General features: G+C 46.3%; 1 protein-coding gene across 1 annotated transcript in view; it reads left to right on the forward strand.

The window, feature by feature from the left end:
* The window catches only part of RBFOX1 (RNA binding fox-1 homolog 1), a 330,067-nt gene extending 309,162 nt beyond the window's left edge, over positions 1–20,905 (forward strand). The window contains exons 13-14 of the mRNA XM_029949680.1: positions 16,593–16,668; positions 18,219–20,905. Of these exons, the coding sequence (XP_029805540.1) occupies positions 16,593–16,668; positions 18,219–18,341 (199 nt within the window). The 3' untranslated portion in view covers positions 18,342–20,905. The remainder of the gene's footprint in view (positions 1–16,592; positions 16,669–18,218) is intronic.
* Positions 20,906–24,166: the final 3,261 nt, after the last annotated feature.

Consider the following 24,166-nt stretch of genomic DNA (forward strand, 5'->3'; position numbering starts at 1 on the left):
CCTCTGCTTCCTCATCTGTAGAGACTGGGATGGGAAGAGGGGGGTTGTAGAGAAAATTAAATCAATTACTACATAGATACAGGGCTTGGCGACCCTCCATCATGGATAAGTACTTCACTGACATTAAGTCAGAGGCTCTTTGGCTCCAACACTCCAAAGAGCTGAGACAAATTTAGCCTTCTCCCCAGTGCTCAGTAATCAACCATTTCATTATTTTTCCTAAGTTAGTAATCCTCCCTCCTCCCACAAAGCCTCCCCCTGTCAGTCTTCCTGGGAAAGTAGGAAGATTTCTGAAAGGAAAATGGGAATGAACTTGCAGGAAATTTCTCAGCAGTGTTCCCAAATATTCCCATGGTAAGAATTACCTGGAATGATGATTCTCTTCCAGGGGCACCAGCCCCTTAGGGCAGTGCGAATGGGTCTCCAGAGCTGGTCAGTAATCAGGCCTGAGTTCTCACCAAATGTACAGGTGATCAGACCTCTTTCTCAAACGTTCCAATTCAGGGGGGTCAGGGCTGAAGCCCAGACATCTATATTTTTAACAAACATTCCAGCTAATTCTTATCTTCAGGGAAGTTTGAGAAATTCTGCAGTAGAAGAGGGTTTAAAAATAGAAAGGAACTCTAGGTGAAAAAAATGGTAAAGAGAATTAGATGTAGACTTGGAAGGCAAGTGGAAAGGCTGAGCAAAGATGCTCTTGGGTTTGTTCCTGGAAGACACTGAAATGAGAGGTTCAGAGAGCATGACATTGTGGTCACTGCAGACCAGCTCCGCTCAGAAGTGGGGTTCTTTCTTTTTGTGTTTTGTAAGTATAGTTGGGGATATGTACATATATATGTGTGTGTGTGTGTATATATATATACCCCCATTAATATATATGTATATATATTAATTTTACAGAGAGAGCAGTGAGGAGGGGAACAGAGTGGGGGGAGAGACAGAGAGGGAGAGAGAGCAAGAATCTTAAGCAGGCTGCACACTCAGCACAGAGCCTGACATGGGGCTCAATCCCAAGACCCTGGGATCATGACCAAAATCAAGAGTGGGATCCTCCGCCAACAGAGCCCCTCAAGCGCCCTTCAGAAATGAGGCTTAACATCCATTCTCTCAGAAACCTCCAGAAACTGAAAGTAACCATTCCTGGGACTTGTATGCTGTGTCTGTGGTTCTACCCTCAGCCACCACGCAGCCCCTTGCCTGAGAGGGTAGTATGGTGGGTGCAAAATGGAAGTCGCAAAAAGAAGCACAATCTGCAAGAGATTCAGTGATTCAGCTCCCTGTGCCCTCTGCATTTGGGCCACATCCAGTGCTTCTCAGCTTGTGGCTGATGGCAGAATCACCTGCCGAACATTTCCCAAACTCCTTCATTCCACACCCTGCCCCAACCAAGTAGGCCAGGACCACAGGAGAGGGGCCCAGGATTTCACATTACTTTACCCTCTCCTATGAGTCTAAGGAGCTAGACTCAGCCATTCAGCTAGACAAGCAGCCCTCAGCCGTGGCTTGTATGGGAGCTCCCTGGAGCTCTTTAGAAACTACTAACACCGCAAACCCACTCATAGAGACTGCCGTGTACTTGGCCTTAGGTGTAGCCTGGTCCCTGAGAACTTTAGAAGGGCACCAGGTGTTTTTACAATGTGCAGCCGAGGCTGAGAAGCACTTGGCCAGACTTTATCATCTAAAACCAGTTTGCTGAAAATGAGGGTAACTGCTTTTGAAGTTTAAATTCTTTGCTCTGTGTTAAGAGTGCAGAGCAGACTAGGATTAGCCTAAGGGGTGAGGCCCCAGGCCAGTGTCCACTCCCCTACCAAGAGGTGAGCCCCTGTCCAGAGCGCACGTGCACTGCTGTGGTCATTCCCTTTGTCCTGACCTTGCGTGGGGAGAGCAGACTTCCCGGCTATTCCATTAACCTCTTTTATCCTACCTCTCTCTGGTCATTCGGGGCAAACAGTTCCACAGAGAGGGTCGTGGATGATCCACGTATGGGCTAAGATAGATCATTCTGTCTTGAAGGTCAAGTGGGGAGAAACAGAACTTTATATAAAAATTCCATAACATAGAGGACTGAGACATCACCATGAAACCCATCCCTTAGAATTCTACCCAGATTCCTCTGTTAGCCTCCCACATGGGCCACATTGGCCTGATATCCCTCCCAGGCTATTATTTGGCAGGAATTTCCTCTTGTACTTATAATCAGTGCAGTGAGAGGGCTGATCATGCAGGTTGACTCCATGGAATTAACGAACTCCATAAAAAGGCAATTTTCAGAAATGGATATAGTGGGATTGTTTGTGTGGAATTAAAAGAAAATAAATATCAGTAGGGAACTGATACCTCTAAATGGCTACTTTATTTTTCAAATACATTTGAATAATTCCCTTTTGGTACTGCTACAGAGTCCATGGCATATTCCTTAAAATACCACGGTTGGCAATAACTATATGCATTGACGTAGATTTGATTTGATAGTTGGCCATCTTCTGAGCCAACTCTGAGTCATACCCTTTTTCACAAATTTGCTCAGGAATCCTAAAGACACTCTAAAAAATTCAGAATATATAGGTTACCCAAAAGAAAGAGAGGGAGAGAGAGGAAAAAGAAAAGAAGGAAGGGAATGAAGAAATAATAGAATTACTATGTGTATGTGTATCACGGGGCGCCTGGGTAGCTCAGTCAGTTGAGCGTCCGACTTTGGCTCAGGTCATGATCTCACAGTCCTTGAGTTGAAGCCCCGTGTTAGGCTTTGTGCTGACAGGTCAGAGCCAGGAGCCTGCTTCGGATTCTGTGTCTCCCTCTCTCTCTGCCCCTCCCCAGCTCACACTCTGTCTGTCTCTCTCAAAAATAAATGAGAATTAAAAAAATAATTTTAACAACAGTATGTATTCCATATCTCAAGGAGGAGTGCTATGAAGCACAATCACCCTACATTCTAAAATTCTGGTACCACTAAGCAAAAAGGCCTGAGGTCTTTATAGACATACTGGTAGGTTCTTGAAATTTTTTCCTCTTCAGTCAGTCACCATTGTAGATCTTGTTGGTTGCCTCTCATGGTTTTCCTAGTGTCTAGCAGGAGGGACAGTTCCATAGGGAATATGCCGAAGTGGGTGCAAGGTAGCAGAGCCTTCGAGGCTTATAGGGGCTGCATTGGCTAGAACCGTCTCGCTAAGGGGGCCCACCCCACAGATGGGAAAGTGGCTCTACCGAAGCATCTGCCCCTCTGGAGGAAGCGGGCCGCCCCCCTTGGTAATGGAAGTATTCTTCCAGTGAGCGAGCTACCAACACAAGTCCTTCCCAGGGCTTGTCTGGTCCCCACACAGGTGAGCTTCCTACATGCAGTTTGACTTACTCCCCCTCGAGTTAGTCAGAGATGAACAAGTCAAAACAAATATTCAACCCAAATATCTTCTTCATTTCCAGAGATACTAATTTTACTGCTCCTCAAACCTCAGAAATTTGAAGCCAAATATTGGTGGGGCTCAAAAAAAGTCTGTGTCCGAGCAAAAATCCAGTGACACTTGGGTTTTTATTTGGAGAAGTGATAAATGAACTTGGCTGTGACTTTTGTTATGTGGAAGAAAAATGTAAGAAATACTATTCCCAGAGCATGTATAATTTTGTTTAGATTTCACTGGTGTGAAAATGGCTAGAATTTTCAACTGAATGCCGAATTCTAGTGAATTTTCCAGTGGTAGCTCTATTTATATTTCAGAGTGTACCTCTTGCAACAGTAAAACTTTCTTAAGGTGTTTTAAGAATTGCTTAATCAATCACTAGATACCTTTTGGAAGCATTAAAACATTTGAAAAAGACCAAACTAAGGCCCCAAAAATGCATTTTATCTTGTTTCTTAATGATTCATATGCTACAGAGAAACCTAACAAACAAGAACCAGAAGGCTCTGTCCTCCTGTTTCTGAGGCATTTAAGATCCTAGCCAGTCTCATTGGGGCATTTTTATAATCTGCCTCCCACAGATGTGCTTATTTCTAGAAAATAAACAGTGTGTCTGAATTAGAACACATTTCATTGTGAAAATGCCACAGTTGGAAACATCTTAAGAGAGTTTTATCATCTTCCCGGATTTACTAAATCAAAGTAAAATAGCGTTTTCCATTTTTATTTTCTTTTGAACACTGCATCATTAAAAATAATTCGGTGAGACAAGGTTCATTCCAGTGGATGAGTCCTCTTACGTTCTTTGTGTTGCCAGCCTGGTTTGCTGAGGGAATTATTACCCATAACACCGTACAACCATTCTCTTCTGAAATGTCAGCACTTTCTTTTTCTTTACTTTAATTTTTTTTTATAATTATACTGCAATAATAAAGTCTGGAATTTTACGATTTTTTGTAGCTCGGTGCAGTACCCCTTTTTCCTAAAGGACAGTCTGTATTTTCCTTAGATGTAATTTTCATTTAGTGTAGAAATTCCAAACGCAGTTTGAAAAGCCCTGGCCTTAGAAACGTGTCCTGGCATGACGTTCTGGTAACACTCCGTATTCCTAGGTCAGTGCGACAGTGTGCACACGCCCCCACCCCCATTCTCACAGCACCACGGTTCCATCGGCGAGGCCCCCAGCATGCCTGGTTCACGATCTTTCTAAACTCTCCAAGTCCTAGACGTATCGACACCTTCCCCCGCGACACCCACCCTCCCCGCATCTGAATACGCCTACCAGTTGGCAGAGGGCACGCCTCTCCCTGAGCGAGCAGTATTGTGAATTTTATCTTCTCTTCCAGAAATCAGTTCGTCTTCGTTGCAGCAGATGAAATTTCTTGTAACACCTCTGCAGGTAACAAACATTGCTACTTCTTGGTGCATCCATCCGAGTCTCAGCATTCTTTTTTTTTTTTTCCTTCACAAGCTGCAATTGGTCACTCTAGAAAGTTGAGTTGAAAAAGAAAAAAAACCCAAAAAACCAAAACAAAGCCCATATATCTTTGGAGTACAGTTGAAGCCTTGAGCCTCTGCTGCCTAAAAAGACATTATTAGGCGTTTTTGCTAACTTGGCTACTTTATTTCCAGTTTTAATAGTACCTGGTCTAGAAAAGTAAGACTATGTTGAATGAAGCCACAATGCAATCTTATGGTTTAAACAGTGCTCTTATGTGAAAACGCTGAAAGGGGACACTAGGGACACACATGTGTGACTCGTATGTTTTTTGACATATTTTGTCTGGGTTCACACAAATGTGTATGTGAATTATATTGATCCGTATTGAATGACTGGTTATACATCATAGACCCTAAGAGACTGATTCCATAAAGCTAGAGGCTTTGGGGGATATAATTACCTCCGTCTCATAAGAAGGGGGTCTTTGTTCTATCAATCAAAGATCCTTTGTCTCCTTTCTTTTAAAACCTATTACAAGTACCAGGATTTAGAGAGACAAAGTCTTCTGCTTTTGAAATCAGGGCATTGGCAAATGGAAATTGCATAGTTGCATGATGTGTCCATCAAAATAACGCCTGTCTTTCTGCTTTGATGTGGTTCAGAACAGTTATGTTTGGATTTTCATTAGCGTGGAATTACTTGATTAAATGTCAAGATAGGTGAGTGCTAACAGATTCTTTTTTGTTTTGTTTTGTTCTTTTGTTTTGTTTGCTTTTAGGTCTAAAATATGACCAAAACAATTACTAGATCTTACCAACATGTGGCTTCTAGCCAACAAGGGAGGACTGTGCCCTCCATTAACATGTAGTTGAATGTGGCATGACCTTCAAAGCCTCCATTAAACAGAGCCTTGCAAATAGACAGTCCTCTGCTCCAGTCACACTTTACCAGTGGAGCAGTAAATGCAGGCTTGTCTGCTACTGCCTGCCTCCCCACTTACAGTCTTTGGTGAGAAGAAACTAAAGGAAGGACAGACTGCTAGGGACATGTCCCCACCCCTGTCTGTCCTGAAAGGCAGGGCCTCTTTCGTTGATAAGAGTCAGTGTCAATATTTTTAATGTGGAAAGTCTTACCTGGGAGTTCACGAGGTCTGCATGCTCATATTTTTAAGCAATAGCTTACTCCATTTCTCTAAAACCCCTCGGATACAGGCTCTTCTCTGCTCCTTCCTCGACCCCTAGCCTCCAACATGTTTCTCCCCGCGAGCCGTGGTGACATCCCTAACACTTCACTGATACGTAACAGCAGAAGGTGGATACTTGTGTAGCTGGGGGTGACGGGGGATGTTCCTGGGATGCAAGGGACATTTCACGTTTCGAGAACCTTGAAAAGAGAGCATGCGCCTGGAAGGGTAACGGACGGGGCGTGGGGAGGGATGTTGGTTTAAACTGCTAATAGATGTCGTCTGTGGAGTGGCCGTCTTCCCAGCCTCCGTGTCTCCTGTTAACATGCGTGGGTGTTCTGGTGTCTCAGGTTAGATTTTGACATCTCAGATCAAACACTGCCAAGTTGCAGCCTAAGAGGTAGCTATCGATTTTCGTCCCATGTCTTAACAAGCCCTGCCTTGTAAGCAAGTGGTCCACACACAATATTCCTGAGAGAGGCCGCAGATAATGAAAGTTTGCCTGGGTCGGAGCGAGTGTTTTCACCGACCTTATCTGATTTAGGACGGCTGCTCCGTAAATTCTTAATGAATTGCTATTGATCAGATTTCAAATTGAGAGAGATATCCCTGATGTTTTGATGGTCGTATTAATAATATGTTGTATGCTTCATAAGGTCCCATTTGAACTCTGAATTCTGAACCAAGCATGAAAAAGGAGACACTCATATCAATCAAACGTCGAGTTATCCCCTGGCCAGTCCTCCCTCCTCATAAAGTGAATATGAAAAGTCAGAACTGGTCGGTCAGCAAAGGTTGTGACTGGTGGTCTCAGTGAAGCCCCCGAGGGAGCACCTCATCCTCCTCCCTGCGCCGGGCCGGGAGAACCCAGGACACCCCCGTTCTACCCCGCACGCAGAAAAATACTCCATAGGGCAGGCCTCTTAAATCCTGGTATCGGATTTCAGCTTTTGACAAAAGCCAGCGTCTCTCTTTTGAAACCAAGAAAGAAATCAACAAGATGTTTAAAACTGATGTTTTGAAGGCCTGATGGATTTTATAACTGAAATTCGCATCAAGATGTTCTCGTACGGCTGCGTCTCAGGGTAGAACCGGCCAGTTTTGTCGTGGCTCAGGGTAAGGACGGTGAGGTGAAAATCACCTGACAGTTGATCGCAGCCCTGAAGGGCGTTTCTTCCTGTTCCCAAAGGAAAAATGCCATTTTCACTTAGGTTGTTTGGAGAGGATGCCAAAATGTTGGTCCTGCTTTGGCTAGCCAGGTAGGAGAAACTTCTCGTTAGCCTGTGCGGTTTGTGAGACTGTATTTACAAGTACATTTATGGTCTTTTTTCAGTGTCTCCAGCAGTGGTAGTCATTGTTTTGGTTTGGTTGGTCCTGAGAGACAAGTACTCTTGTGGGTGACACTGGAGACTGGCCTTTCGACAGGAGCGCTCAGCGCGCAGCGTCTCCCCCTTGGCCACGCAGATAGCCGGCTTCTCGTCTCGTAGTGTCAAGGCCCTTTTGTGGTCAGACTCTGTAAGAGATGGCAAAGGGGACAAGCTGATTTTCCCTTCTTAGACTCCAGGTCTCCTTGCCGCTGTGATTCACTGGAACTTCCCCAGGACTGGCTAGTGCTTGTAGTACAAGTCGACTATGGGTCTTGCCCAAGAATGGAGGTTGAAAAGCAAGTTACTTATTTTGGCTGAGCAGCTGGAAATTCATTTCAGTTAATTAATATGGTTTGAGTCATCACTGTATACCAGCAAGTGTCCTAAGCCCTCAGGACGTAGCATTAAATGCGCCAAAAAAATCCCTTCCTTCACAGAGCCTTCTTGCCTCCTTTCTGGTGGAGACCACACCCCCAACATGTAGACAGACAGGCACAGAATATTCTTGCATGTAAGTTATATACCAGCTCTAATGAATCAAAGAGCAGAGGGGTGGACGGAAAGTAGGATGAAATGCTCCTTTAGGTTCAGCGGTGAGAGAAGGTCTCTCTGAGGGGGTGGTGTTTGAACTGGGACCTGAATCTAGTGAGGGTGTGAGCCAGGTTCGTAATTGTGCAACTGTAGGCATTTCAGGCTGAATGAGAAGCAAGTGTCAATGCCATGTGGTTGAGGCATGCCTGAGGTGGCCGGGCTCAGCAAGACGTGCAGTGTGGCCACAGCATAGGAGCCAAAGTAACAGCTTTGGAGATCAAATCAGGAAGATAGCCAGGGCTCAGGAAAATGAGGCTCCAAGTTAGTACTTGGGAATGCTAAACCATTCAAGATTTAAGTGCGATAGGAAGGCATTGGAGGGTCACCTGTGATCTGCCGGATTGTTTTAATGGTGAGTTAGGCTGCATTGTGAAGAGATTACAAAATGGCAAGAGGAGAGAGGGCTCTGGTTGGGGGTCTCATGTAGTAGTCCATGGAGCGGTGACAGTGGCTTAGGTTAGGACCGTGGTGGTGGAAGAGCCAAAAAGTAGTTGTCTTCAGGCTGCATTTTGACAGGAGAATACCGGCGGCCAGCAGATGAGAAGCAGACGAGATTCAGCCTGCGTTAAATGTCCACACTCCCTCTTGCTTTAAGGGTGGGTCAAGTATTTCCATGAGGTGCTAAGAAGGCTTTTTGTCACCATGATGATGAGTTAGCCCTCCATCCCTGTGGTAGCTGTGCCTCAGATGGACTTGGCTGAGTCCTCCAGGCTGTAGTGATCATGTCCGGTTGTTTGTCGAGCAAATTCCGTGTGCGAGCAGGTATGATACATTATGTGGATACATCTATGCCTACATGTACATGTATGTGCGTGTGTAGACATGAACATATGATTTATTACACCAGCTCAGTGAGGTACGTGTCACCCCAACCCTCATTTCGGAGGTTAAAAAAGTGGGGAAATGCTCAGGCCCGGAGGACTTTGGAAACTTGCTGCAAATCACAATGGAGTCCCTATGACGGTGAAGTTCTTTCCACTAGACCACACTGTACGTTTCTTGTATTTTGACCTTGGAACATTGACCTTTGCCTCCAGATGGAGTTCTCCTGCTTTCTTCAGCTGTGATGTCTTGCTCATAAAACAACTAGTGTTTGTGAGTTACGGAACCGGTTGTTAACATGTTGAGGGGCCCAGGGGAACTTGATGGCTGTATGAATGGCTGCTCCCCTGGGTGTTTATGTGACTTGCTTGGTCCATCCCCTTCATCAGCGGGTGTGTGTTGAAGACTCTGATGGACTAGGGGCTATTCTAGGTGCGGGGACAGAGGGAAGGGGGCAGCGGCCTTGTCGGGGACCATTGTGTGGATTCTCGGAGAGAGGTTTAAACAAGCAGTGTCTGCTCCAGACGCTTCTCCCCAGATCTTTCTTTTGATGGAAATCAGTGGCTGGAAATCAACTAAGAGCGTGATCCATTCCCTGAAAACTACTGGAAACTCTGAACTAGTTGTTTTGGATGCCAGACCCTGGCTCCCAGCCGCCCGCTGCCCAAGGGAGTCTGTGGGAGTGCATGTGTGTTTCAGGGTGCAGGTAGAAGCTGGGTCTCCTTCCGGCAGCAGCTCTTGCCTCCTCCCCTGGGCCAGGTACCGTCTTCGAGGCGTGGAAAGTCAACCTGGGGACACACTCCCAGTTCTTTGTGAGTACTGGACACTAGGTAAGCGTGGAGGTCTGCAGAAAGGCCTTGGCCAAATGCATTCATCTTCCAACACTATTCAGTCCATCTTCTGTGAACAGGCTGCTGTATACTTATTTAACTAATTACTAGAAGCAAGTTCATGGGCACATGGGGTGTCATCATCCCTTCCACCCTTCTATCCCTGCCCACTTGTGCACACACAGGCTCACACACACACACATCCGTGCAGCTTCAGATAGTATTTACAAGAAGTTTCCAAGTTGGCCTTTCCCCTAATTGATCCTTCAGCAAACTTTCTCAAATTGTCTTTCTTACATTTTGGTTATTTGATTATTCAGCAAAGTCATCATGCAGCAAATTGATGTGTAGTTAATTGGCGTGTTTCCAATAAAATGTGATGTGTACTGTAATAGGGGAGTGCAGGGTGCTCAGGGAACATCTAAACAAAGGAACTTAGTAAAAATAATTATAACATTTATTGAGAGCTTGTGTACTAGGCATAGTTCATAGCTTATTACAGGCAACAATAAAACCTTATAAAAGTAAAATGTCTTTATCAGTTTACTTATAAAAATTAAAGCTATCCAGATAGATCTGAACCGGCCTGATGAGGGAGTGGCTGTATCATTGCAGAATTTGAATTAAAAAAGAAAAAATAGAACAGTGATTATCAAACGTTAGAGTGCATGAAAATCAGCTGCAGACTTTATTACAAATGCAGGGTCCCTTCTCTCTTCCCATGCCCTACCCCAGACATTCTGAGTTCTAGGTCTGGAGAGGGAGCCTGGAAATCTGCATTCTTACATGTTCTGCCAGGTAACGCTAATAGAGGAGCCCTCAAATCACACTTTAGGATCCACAGCGCTGATCACTCAGGAACCTTTTCCCTCTCGATGGTAAGGAGATGTAGGTTTTCGAGAGGTGTGGTTTGCGGATGGTGGGCAGGTCCAAATTGAGATGAACTGTAAGTATAAAATACATCCTGGATTTGGAAACCTTAATACAAAAATTACATAAAACTTTTCATTGATAATCTTTAAGTTGATTACACATTGATGATAATTTCATATGTTGGATTACATAAAAATATAAAAATGAGCTGCACCTGTTTCTTTTTACTTTGTAATGTGGCTACTATAAAACTTAAAGTGACTCGCTTTGGCTCATTAGCTTTTTTGGACAGTACCATTCCAGAGATATATTTTCATTCATTTTGCTCAAATGAATATTGAAAGGGTTTGTGTGCCCCAGGAACTGATCTCTTAGAGGTGAGGGAAACTCACCTGGAATTAAAATACTGTGACAGATAATCTGTACGTTGGCAGTGCGTCCTGACTTTGTTTCCATTTTACCTCCACATGTGAGTATCGTGTAGGGCTCTTCTTGCCCTACTCGTTAACCTTCTAGAATCTTTGATCTGCTTACAGAGGTTGTGGGACTCCAGCTGCTTACTCCATGGACTTCAGTGTTGTGACCCCACCTCCTATAGAGAGAAGGCAAAAGCTGTAATCCTGCCCACCTTTTAGCATCGCTAGCTGACACCCATTTCGTTGCTGCCTCCCTGGTAACCCTCATCTCTACATCACTACTGCCTTCTACGGTCGGTATGGACCATCATCTCTGTTACCAGGTGGAGCAAGTGGCCCAGAGAGGAGATAAACTGTCAGAGATCACTCTGGGTGGGTCCTCGAGCAGGTTCAACCCTAGCTGGGCACCATGGGGCTTCAGAGCATGACGGGGAAACTCTTAGGACACAAAGAAGGTGAAACAGCCTTTTAAAGAGAAGGATGGCCTTGAGCTTGGCATGAAAGAAACTGTGGCGATGGGCCTTTTCCTGGTGGAGGCATTCCAGAGTGGAGGCTCTGTGGCCAAGAGCAGGACTTACTGCGTCTTCTCCACTCCCAGGGAGTGGCTGCTTCTCTGCTCTGATGAATCCAGAATCCAGGTTCCTATCTCAGACCTGTTCTTTTGGGATTCGGAATTGGACGAGATTTTGAATTGCATGGACAGGGTACCGAAAGGGTGATACCATCCGATTTGCTACCGGTGGAATGGTCCGTTTCTCATTGATGTTATAGGTGTTGGATTTGTGTACGTACTTAGGTATATACACAGTTCAGCTGTATGTCGGTTTGGATGAGCCAACTCTACAGCTGGCCACTTAGAATGCAAAAACCCCGGTAGATGCTTTCCCATCGGTTCTGAGCAAAGAAAACATGAGGCTGAACACTGTATTAAGTGATTGGTGAAGGTGAGCATTTCAACTCCGGGGTAAGGAAGTGAACAGCAATAGAATGCAGAAGTGTCAGAGTCAAGGTGAGATAACTCTGTGATGTTCACTTGGAGAATTTCTTTCATTTCTACTCATGAGCTGTTTTGGGGAAGTTACGGATATTTTGAGTTACGGGACAGATTAAGTTCCTCTCTCATGTATCTTGAGAAGTTTTTAGACTAAAGCTTGCTCACCCTCCCTGGCCTATAAATGTGTAAGTCATGACCTCGGCTAAAGCTAGGAGCAGCTCCAGGAGTCAAAGAGGAGAGCTTCCTTAGCAAATATGGTCACTGAGCCCCACTGAGACACAGAGACCTCAGTGGACTCTCCACGACCAGGAACATCCCGTGCTAACCCATGTCTCTTTAAATTCTTTCCCATTACGTTCAAGTGATTCCCATGGTGAACTGTTAAGATCCCCCCACCCCGTCCATGGTGGCAATCCCGGATGTGTGCCCTGAGGGCCTGGGAGTCCCGTAGTTCTTCCTGTGGAGATGAAATAGGTTGATTAGCCCTAGTTTTTTTAGGTCTCTTTGCAGTGCACAGAGATGACTTCCCTGTCCTTGCGGTGCATCCCCCTGGGAGATGTGCCCCAAATCTTGGCCGCAATTACCATTGACATCCTAATAATATGTTCTAAGCAGCGAAGTGATACGTTTACATTTATATTTAACTAGATGGATGGAATATGATAGAAGACAGACTTGTTAGCTATAGATATAAGTGGCTTGTGGTTCGAAGAGGCCAGAGTAGAACCAAAGAGACAAGATTTAAGGCTGTTGTGGATTTGGTTCTGATCAGCACTGGTGGGTTAGGTCAGGGTGGTGACAGCATAAAGGGAGCAAAGTGGACACATGCAAGATTCCATCTGTAATTTCTGCTGGATAGGATGTGGGGACGTGGAGCGCACTGTGACCTGACCGCACCTTTGTCTACTTCGGCCAGGGATGGCTGTCATGGAGGGTGATGATTGTGCAGGTCGCTCCTAACATGGCGGTCAGTAGCCATTTTCCCATCACTCCCGCGGAGGTCCCTGGGCTGTGCTTAGCCAGCTCCGAGGACAGAGGTCGCTGACGTGCCTGGCATTCCTGCCCGCGAGAGGAGTGCTCAAGTCCACGTCTTCCCTAATAACCTTGCGTCTAAATTGTAGTGTCACACAAGGGCGTGTTTGGAAATTAGCATTTGAAAAGAAGCCTCCTTGCTTTCAGTTTGAGCTGACATGGTCCCTTTTCCTCTGTGGAAATGAAATTTATTAATCATAATAAAACCATCGGATTCTGAAGGTAGAGGTCACCCTGAGGAGGAAAGGAACCGCTCGTTTATGAGGACTAGTTCGGCGCTGCTGTAGTCGTCTTCTGCCTCCGCTGAGTTGTTACCTTGGGTTTTCCACAAGGGTTGAAGCTCTTCCCAGTGTTAGAGGCAAAAAAAGAATTCACCGTCCAAGTAGGCGGAGGGCTGGGGTGGGAGTGCTCTTCTCACCGAATACATTCAGACTGCCGGCATGTTCTCTCCCCAAAAGAGGAAATTTTTGCCACGGTGAAACCATCCCCCAAATTGAAAAAAAAAATTCATCTCTCTAAATGGGCATTTTCACACTCGTTTTGAAGAAATACCATCAAAGCAATGCTTTGGCGTCAGAGTTCTCCAGGATTTTCAGTTTCTCGTTGCATTTTATGTCCAGTTCCTACAACCAGCTTTCCTGGGTGAAAGTGAATTAAAATAATCCTATTAGCAGTTTCTTTTATCTCTAGACCAATGGCAGAAATGAAAATCCGTGCCAGTCATGTATGATGTCCTTTGAACCCCCCACCCCCGTTCCCATCCGCTTATGCGGGCAGAGGCCCAGCTGTCATGAGTGACCTCCATGAATATAGGATTTCTTCAAAAACGCCATCCTTGTTTTCACACACCTTCCGTCTTGAACTTACATCCAACTTCCTCCCAGAGAGAGGGGGCATTGCTGACCGAGGGTCATCAGAGGGAACCGAATCAGCCAAGGGCGGTGCAAGGAATGAAAAACAAGAGGAGGTTGACCTTCTGGTAGCTTCCCTGAGACCATCGGCTCAGAACAGAAACCCCACTTCATGGCACCGCTGTGGAGGGTCAGGAGACCGCTGTGTTGAAGCAGAAAGCCTCATCTGAGCTCAGTGCCCTTTGGAACAGGCAAGGCGTGTTTAGGAGTAAGACATTTCCAATGGGAACTTGGCATTAATCAATTTTTTTTCCATTTGGGGTCTCACTCAGACCCTAAGTGCTAAAGGTCCTTCGCCCCAGCTTCTCCCCACTGTCCCAGGCTCCACCGCGTGGGCAGCCAAGTGAGGCCCAGTGGTACGTTCTTCCTTACCCACCAGCCGTGGGGAAGGCGACTGGAAAGGAAAGCAATAACAATAATGTGCTCAACTACTCCTTCCGCTCCTTTCTCTCTTCTTCTGGAATTCCTAGGATTTGGATATTGTTCTGTTTGCATCACTTAGTTCTCGATCCTGGCTTGCTTTCTCTTTTCTTCAGCTTCCTCTCTTTCCGTAATTCTATCTTCTAATTCACCTCTTCTCCCCTCTGCCTCTTCAGTCCACACTGGGGCCGCCTCCATTGTATTTTGCACCTCATTTGTAGCATTTTTTAATCCATCCTATTCTTAAGACCCGTAATCTCTGTAGCACTGGAGTGTCTGCTCTCTTCTACGCTTTTCTCAAGCCCAGAGGTGATTTTTATGATTATTATTCTAAATTCTTGTTCAGTTGCTTATATCTACCTGTTTTGACCAAGTCTTTAGCTGACACTTCTTCCTGGAATTTCTTTTGAAGAGAGTTCTTCCGTTTCATCATTTTGGCTCGTTGTCTGTCCCTTACGAGTTTTAAAAGCTGGTTACGTGCTCTGCACCTGCGAGCACTGTCATATTCACGGACGGGGGTCACACCCTGTCCAGGGCCTGGCCCCTCGGGAGGTGTTTTTTGGAGGTTGTTACTTGCTCTCTGTGGTTGGGACTTTGGTTATTTTATTTCCCTACGCGTGATATTTTTGGGCCCTCCATCAGGTGCGCTTTGATATGTTCCTTGAGGTGGCCTGGGGGGAACTGGCTCATGCAGTTATGAAGATTGCGGAGTCACGTGATCTCCTGTCTGCAGGTGGGGTAATTCGGTCTGAGTCTGGGGCTGAGGACCAAGGATGATTTAAATCTCACTCTGAGAGCCAGAGAGGGGAGGAGTTGTTCCGGAAAGGAGTAATACCAAATGCAAATGATACTTTAAGAGATGAGAGGTGAGCTTGAGGTTCATAATACAGACGTTTATTTATTCCTGCCTTGTTCCTTGTTCCTTAAGAGCTTGTCCCAAAAGTCACAAACTATTGATAAGTGACGTAGATCCTGTTTAGTGGCTGATACATGCATCCGACAGCTGCTGGGAGTGTCGGGTTTTAATGGCGCATAGCTGCTCCCGCCTTCAGAGAACTACCCACTGCCAGAGAGAGTCATTTTAACTCTGAAGCTTTCCTCCTTTCCTTAAGGATGCCCACAGCTGATGCTTAACTTAACCTGAGCGTTAAAAAACCAACACACTTACCTCCAAGTGGAATCAACTTTGGGGTGCAGTTCGCAGGAACAGGTAGCAGCTGGTCTCCCGTTCAGACCACATCCTTCCTTCGCTTTTCCCTCTGGCTCCAGCCTGCTCCCCTCTGTGTCCTCCTCTTGAAAGCACCTGCACAAGCATCTCCATTTCAGACTCTGCTTCGCGGGAACCTAACCCAGCTCAACCCGCACCTCTGCTTTTGTCATGACCGGGAGCCCAATGTTCACACTGTCTCAAAGAAGACACCTAGCAGGTCATTCAAGTAAGCGTTCTTGACACCATGGAAAGAGCCAGACTGGCTGCCATGAGAGATTTAAAAGATCAGCTCGGACTCTGTCTGGCTGTGTGACTTTGCGCCAGTCACCTAAACTCTCTGAACCTTCCTTTCTGACTTGTTGCTGTGTTCAGTTCGAGACCCTCAGTAGGCATCCTTCTCCTCTTTGTCACTCCAAAGCCTGCACTAAAGGCATAGCAGTAGAGGAAGGAGCGTGGGAGAAAGGTACAGAAAGACTCAAAGAGGAGAACTCGTCATCAAGAAATACGGTTTGAAATGTGTCCCTCCTCAGAACCTGACCAAACGAACACTGATGAGGTAGAAGTTCTGGGGTGATAGTACCGAAACCCAACGGGAGTAAGTCTTGAGTAGGGTGGAAAGGTCTTACGCCCCTTCAAGGACCCTCCTATCAGTACATGTGCTGTTTCCTCTTCTGCAAAATCGGACCCGAACCGCACTCTCCGGCCACTTTACCGTTTGTGGTCCACCTGGTCTCACCTGGTTGGTACCTGCCGAGTTAGGAGAAAAGACAGCCTCTCTCGAGAACAGCATGGCCTCTGTGGGTGCTGGGCTTCTTAAAACCACCCTTGCAAGTTGTCTCTTCAGTGTCCACGGTAGCCCCGTGAGCGAGCTGTGTAGAAATGAGAGCAGAAGTGTCTGTTACGTCACACAGGGTTAAATGGCCAGAAGAATGTGTTGGGCACAGACGGACTTCTCTCCTGTCATGTGGCAGCTGGGACCGGGTTGCTTACCTCTGAAGATGAACAGGGCCCCTGCACACTGTCTTGGTATTTTTGTATTTGATGGTTGTTATCATGACTCTGTAATTGCATATTATGGATTAATCTTCACCTGTGTTTTCCTTTCAGTTACGGACGAGTTTATGCTGCCGACCCCTACCACCACACACTTGCTCCAGCCCCCACCTACAGCGTTGGTGCCATGGTGAGTGCCAGTGCCTCCTCTTCCTCACTTCTTCCCGCCTCCCCCCCCCCCCCCCCCCCCCCCCCCCCCCCCCCCCCCCCCAGCTGGGGCCTCAGTCCGGGCTGACGTGCGCTCACTTCCCCTTAATTGAATTTGTCTCTTGTGCTAACAGCAGCTAAAATGCCACATTAATCCTCCCGGTAAACTTGATAAATGTCTTAATTTCTTGGCAATGTAGTGCATGTAAGTTATTATATTTCTAATTTTGCAAGTCTCACCTAGCAGAGCACTTACCTTAATGGAATAATTAGTCATTTTGATAATTAAATCCATCACTAACAGAATGCAGTGTCAATGCAGAACTTTTTTTTTCTTTTTTTTTTCCCTCCCTGGCTGCTCATTCACATAGCCCCAAGGTTCCAGCCCCAGCACAGACTTCAGAGGAGCTAAGCTGCACACTTCCAGACCTCTGCTGTCAGGCAGCTGAGAATCTGACTGCCTCTCCTCCCCTATTACAATTCATGTTTAAAGTCATAGTCGCCCAGGAAAGAAAATAGAGAGAGGGGCGCACTCTGTGTGTGTGCCTAGTACCTAAGGAATTAGAAGGAATCAGCTGGGCTTGGGAGTGGTCTTTTGTTTTTTTCGGGAGGGGGGGGGGTCTGGGTTTTTGTTTTGGGAGGGGGGGGGGGGGGGCAAACATGGGAGGTGAGGGCGGGGTGACTTTGCCTGTACTTGTTCAAACTTCTATGCACTAAAACTCTTGAGTACAGTAAGACGTGCCCATCACGTGAGAGCGTATGCAATCATTACAAAGCTTCTGGCATGCAGTTTTCTGCTTGGGATCAAGAAGATCAGTCCTTATCCTAAAAATAAATCCCCATAGGCATTCATTTGAATCGCCAATACTTTTAGAAAAAGGAAATAGCTAAGTGCCACCTCACAGGCATCTGAAGTCATGGCCAGACAAGTCACTGGAGCTTGGTCGTAGAAATTCAGCCATGATTTGGAAACACATGATTTTGTACAAGCTCAGTTACATCAAGCAGTTCATCTGTGAACTCCCCTCTCCAGAGCAAATTCCATCCAGGGGGTTGAGCCACGTCACATCAACAGCTGATTTAAATTTTCATCCCGATTTTGCATTCGGCAACTCGGCCTCAACACCCAGCCCGCTTGAGGAATGTGTTGGAAAGGAGAGTTCAGTTACTGCATCCAATCAGCCCTCATATTCAGCCTCTTGAATGTACACTGAGCTTTTCCCCGACGGAATGTCGCAGTCCTGAACCGGACAAGCAGACAGAGTGGCACGGGGCAGACCCTTCCCCGTCCAGCCCGGGGGCAGAGTCCTCCTCGCTGGCGGGGCTGGCCGGCAACAGCTCTCTCGTAGGGCCTTCTTCAGGAGGAGCTGTTGGGGGAGGTTAGGATTGGCCAAGAATGACCTGGGATGGGTAGAGGGTGCCTCCATTTTGGTTGTTTTTGAGTGTCTATTTTTCACATTAGTCTTTTTTGATGACGCACGTGTTGCAAAAGGAAAATGTAAAAAACACACCCCTCAAATTGCTTTGTTTCAGAATGCTTTTGCACCCCTGACTGATGCCAAGACTAGGAGCCATGCTGATGATGTGGGTCTCGTTCTTTCTTCATTGCAGGCTAGTATATACCGAGGGGGATACAACCGCTTTGCTCCATACTAAATGACAAAACCATTCAAACCTTCCAGTGTGGGGAGAAAGGAAGCTTTCTGAGGCCTGGGCATTGCAATACATGCAGCAGTGCATCACTTTAGCAGCCCTAAAGAGTAAAAAAAAAAAAAAAAAAAAAGAGGGAAAAAATTACATTTTTTATCTTATACCTCAGATATTTTGTTCTGTGTATTTTACTATTGTGGGTCTTTAATTTCTGAAGGTTCCGTAGTTTGGTTGCTGGCTGTAGGAGTTTTTCTGTGGTTGAAATAGAGAGGCGCTAGCTCTGAGTAAAGACTGGCTTAGGGCCGTGTCCAGAGCGCTGTATCATGTCAATGAATTCTGTATGCTGAATGTCACGGGACTGGGGCTATCAGCTGTTTTGGGAAGAGTGTAAGTGACTATAGAAGTCATTTTTTTTTTCCTGCATCTGCATTATTTTCTTTCATGAACGGGGAAGGGTGGGAGGGTCTTGGGGATCGGGCTAAAAGGAAGAAAAAAATAGTTAACTGATGAATCTAAATGACCCACTGCACCAACGATCATTTATCAGCGGTTCTAAGTTGCTCATTGAGTTCAAGCCAAAGGTTCTGTCGCTAAGGGGGTGCTTCTCAAAGTACTTTTTGCATCTGAGGTGAAGGCAGGCGTACAAGCCCACCCTTGGAATCATTCCGCCCGGCAGTATTCAGCTTCTTAGCCAGCCGCTAGTTACGTAGGCAAAACTGCTAGTTAGGACATCAACGAGCATTCTTTTTATATTTCTTCCAGTATAATAAATTATTGATATCATTGCTGACTTTTATATTATGGGAGGGAAAAAAATAACATTAATAAAAAGGTGATAAAAAGCACTGTTTCTATTTTTTTCTTTTTTTCCAAAAAAAAGAAAGTAATAAAAACTTAAATCCTTTGTACCAGTTAAAAAAATGTATAAAATTTACATCTGTGCAGTGGGGTTGTTAAGTTCTAGAAACAGTCTATGACACTTTAGTTTTAGCCTAGTACAAAACTGTTAGAGACAGATGTATAATTTTTATGGAATTACATGATAATCATATTCGGATTTATAGAAGCATTTTACAAGTATTGCAGTCATTGAGTAGAGATAATCATGGTATTTTCATCCGCTTGGTACTTTTTGAAACATGACGTGTCGTGTAAGCAACCTGCAATTTTTCAGTCCGTGCGCTCCTGCCCTCCTCGTCCTCCTGGTCCCCGGCGGCTGTGTCCAGCCGGGCTCTTTAGTCCCCTCTCCGAGGCCCAGGACCCTTGGCGGAAGGAAGCAGAGACAGAAACAAAAGTAGCCCCTCCCCCCTCCATCCCCGAGGACCCAAGTCCCCCCGCGTGTGGAGCGGGGCCAGGGTGACACGGCCGAAAAATTGCAGTTTGTCTGTACTTCTGTTTGGACTCTTTCCATGTTGTCCTGTTTACAAAAGTTAACCTAAGTTGGGGTGTCTGTCACGGGTCTTCCTGTTGTTTTGTATTTAAGTAACGAAACCAGCGGCCAGCTGCCCCCGCAGTTCGCTGCCCGCGTTCACCTCCCCGCGCGCAGTGCCGGCCGGACAGGCTGGAGCCACGTCCAGCTCACCGCCCGACCCGCCAGCCCGCTGTAACAACTCTGCTTTCAGACAAAACCAAACAAAACCTGAAAAAAAACAAAAAAAAAAAGAAAAAAACATTAAAAAAAAAAGTGTTTGTGATCCAGCTTTCTCTCGTCATCCTCCGTGCATGCAGTAAGATTGGTTGGGTATTAAACCATCAATAAAGTTTCACAAGATTTGCAAACAAACTTTCTGTAGCTTCGATATCTAAGACAGAGTCTGTTATCTTGGAGAGAGAGAAGGGGGGACCGCTTAGCAGCGGCGGGGCGCGGTCTGTAGCATCGCTGACGGTGTCGCTCCCCCGCCCGGAGGACACTGGGGTCCAGGACACTGGGCGCCTGGTGCCTGTCGGTCAAGGCATCTATTTCTCACGATGCTGCGGGTCCCGCCCCAGAGGGGAGGACGGTGGAAGGAATGGGGGGCCTCGGGGGAACGCGAGCCTTCTCCCGACCGCCTCGGATCTCAAAAGCCAGGATTTGCGTTGTGTTTGGAATCACAAACATAGAATTCTTAACTGTGTTGGTTCAAGTAAAATTATTTTGCAGTTTTGATTTCCATCAATGAGCTGTACTTCTTCCCCATGACTGTATGTAGTTTTAATAAAATCATTTAGAGCAGCGAGTGCCAAACGATGTTACAGAACCTTCTTGCCCAGGCACTCTGCCAAGATGCCAATAAGTCATTTTAAAATGTATGTCAGAGATGTAAACAGACATTTTGGATTTTTTTAAACAGTATTTATTTGGAATGTTTTCATTTATCTAAATAACTATTGCTATTATGAATTATGGAAAAAAAGATTAATATCATGTGTGGCATATAGTGACTTCTTAACACACACATCACGCAGTCTGCAAACCCAGAAAATGTGTATATCTGTCTTTAGAAATTAGTGTTTATATCACTTACAGTGGTTTGTGAATAAAGAAAAACTGGTTTGTAATATCAAAAATAAAAGCTTCGTCTGAAAAGGTACATGTGAGTTGGTGTTCTGAGTCTCTTTGCTTGTGTGCGGTCCCCCAGACGGGAAACTCAGCCTGCCCGGGGGGCGGGGCGCGGGCAGGGGGGGGCAGACCCAGGTGCCTCCTGCGGGACCACTGGCTGGCCACCTGGCTCAGAGGCCTGGCCCTTCATCTTGGGAGACAAGTCCGTGGAACTAACTAGTGATGTTGAAGAAAGAAACAGAACTAAGTCGAGCTTGGGAAATAAATAAATAAAAATAAGAAGAGAGGCTAGAGTTTCCATTCACTGAGGGCTTCCATGAGCCAAAAATCCCGCTCACACTCATGTGAGCCATATTTCATTCAATTTCCATCTACCCCACTTAGGTAATCATATCTTAATCCTGCCTCACTGATTTACGTCACTATCCCTATCAAATTGGTAAGACATAGAAAGACTAAACAAGATGTGAGGTCTGAAAGCCATTCCGGGTTCGAATCCCGATTCGGTCACTCACTAGTTGCAGTCCAGGGCAAGCTAAACCAAAGAGCTCTGTGTCCCGGTCTCCCCCTCCATAGTTCAGGATCGAGTGGTAACACCTACCTCTTATGACTGTTATGCAGAAGAAGTAAGACAATCTGTGTGACAAGTGCGACATTCCAGAAGGGACATCCTGAGCGAGAGGTGTCTCTTTTGGCCCACTGAGAACCTTTAGCTTTCAACTTTAGAAATGAGAAATCTTACCTGTGAAGTGCCCAAAGTCGACTCTGTTTCTCCAACCCTCTTCCGACGATGCAGTCTGTCTTCATAGACAATCACACCATTTCAAGAATGTTCTGTAAACATCTCATGAATAGGACTGTGCAGGTCCATCTTCCATTGCCCTCCGTCCACTCCTGGAAGATAGTATTTCATAAATGAAGATGATCAGGATTGACAGGTCATATGATTTCCCCAAAGTCACGTCTTACAACTACTGGAACCAGACTCCGCATGAAAATCTGACCCTGAGGCTTGTTCCCTCTTCCGAAAATTCTGCTCCATCACTGACAAACAAGGTGGCTGCAGTCGTAGTGGTGATGTTGGGTCTGGGGTTCTCACTCTCTCCTTACAAAATATGGAAGGCTATATTAATTTTAAAAACTCAATGAACTAGTTTGATCCTGCCACATGGTGAGGAGAGTAAGAATTATCTCCTAAAATGCTGATTTATAAAATGGAGTCCCCACCCTGTCCAAATACGGGGATGGAAGTATAGATAACAAAAGCAGTTAACATTCTCCAAAATGAAGCTCTTCTCCAAAACAACGATAAGCGTGTACATTTTACGTAAAGTGTAAAGAAAATGAAAATCATGGCAGAAACGGAAGGGTTTGTTAAAGACTCGGCCGCGGGTGCAGATGCTGGACACCTGTCCCCTACTCCGCCTGAGTGGGGCGGCCGTGGGCACACGGCCTAGAGGAAGCCCAGATGTGATGCACATGCTTTGTGTAGAAATAGAGACCGTTATTTATTTTTTGTGTGCACAATGCCTGGGAGGTAGTGATAGCCTTATCCTACCTGGATTCTTTGAAGAATTGTTTAAAGAGGACGGGTTAGAGGAGAGGAAGAAAAAGAGAACCCCAAGCAGGTTCCAAGCTGGCACCAAAGAGCCAGATGCAGGGCTCGAACCCACGAACTGTGACATCCTGACCTGAGCCTAAGTCGAGTTCAATGCTTAAGCAACTAAGCCACGCAGGCACCCCACCTGCATTTTTTCTCTTAAAACAGCATTTGAATTAAACATTCAGACCTCATCCAGGTTAAATAAAATAAAAATAAAACATCACAAATACAATTCAAAGAGCTTAGATCACTCTCTCGATCCCAGAGTCCACTTGACACCCTGACAACCCTGATTATTTACAATGGCGTCTGAAGGCTGCTTCCACTTCCCGGGAAGCAGCCATTTTTTATGGAAACAGAGCCGTGGGGAGCACTTCTCTGTGCCTCGCATGCACGCATGCGCACACAAACACACACGTGTGCATGGACTCATGCACTCTCAGAAACACCTGATGACCTTGTTGCCAAAGCACATTCCTGGGCGCCATCTGTTTTCAGGACCCCTAAGGTGACAGGGGACAGGGAGGCGCCAGCATTTCGCGAACTTCTGGATCGTGTTCAAGCAGGATTCTCTCCACAGATCAGACCCTTACAATGTCAGGAGAGCCGCCGAATGCACGTGTGCACGTGTGCGTGCCTGTGTGCACAAGCACGCACCGCCATGTCCCAGTATGCCAATGCATCTCCCCAATCTTTCTCATGACAACCTGTGATTAAATTTTCACCAGTGAAGTCCAGAATTAGGACTGAAAATAAGATTCTCACGAGGGAAAATATAAAAGTCATTTTTTCTTGGAAAAATGAAAAAAGACTTTTTTCTTTTCTTCTTTTTGTTTCTTACCCACCCCAGGGTAACAGCATGTGTGCACACACAGAGGTGTGCACAAACCTCTCCTACGCACTCGGGAGATCTGTAGGTAAATTCACCCGGTGCAGGCTTTTCTGCAGGCTGTGAAATGCTCATTGTGCGATTGCTCAGGATTCCACACCATGCGTGAAACTGCACCAAGGGCCAAGTTTATCTCACATCCCAACGCTGACCAGGACCTTTCATTCTGGGTGACACCAGGCTTCTCCCTGTGTTATCTGCGGTCACAGGGGACACCGATGTGGGGGATGGGGGCAGCGGCCCCGCTGGCGCTTGTGCGGAGTCTGCTGTCAGAGCTCACTCTCTCCCCCCACGGTGTTCGGTGCTCTGTCCTCCTTGTCCGCCTGGGAGACGGGGGGGGGCGCAGCAAAGGTGTGTCCCTGCCTCAGTGGCCTCGGTCACCTGGGCTGCTTTGACCACAGCGGTCTGGGCTGGAGCAGGGAGATCACTTCTCCACTTACCACAAAGGGGAAACCCTTGCTGGGAGGTTTGTCAGGAAAACACCAAGGATTCCTTTTATAGGAAGTGATGCCATTTCCTGAGGTCAGAGGCTGCGTGGAGAGGGAAGCAAAGAGGGGGATGAGCCCACATTCTTCACAGGGCGCCGGCGCCATCTGTAACGTGCACGTGCCCGCCGTGCCCACCTCCAATGTCCCTGCCGAACCGGCCGTGTCAGACAACAGAGCACTTAGCCTGCTGTGTAGCATTTCTCCTTTTTAAAAAAATTTTTTTGAAGTTTATTTTTGAGAGACAGAGAGAGAGCAGGAGCAGGAGGGGCAGAGAGAGAGGGAGGCACAGAATCCGAAGCAGGCTCCAGGCTC

Source organism: Suricata suricatta, chromosome 8 (genome assembly GCF_006229205.1).
Source record: "Suricata suricatta isolate VVHF042 chromosome 8, meerkat_22Aug2017_6uvM2_HiC, whole genome shotgun sequence".
Classification (NCBI taxonomy): domain Eukaryota; kingdom Metazoa; phylum Chordata; class Mammalia; order Carnivora; family Herpestidae; genus Suricata; species Suricata suricatta.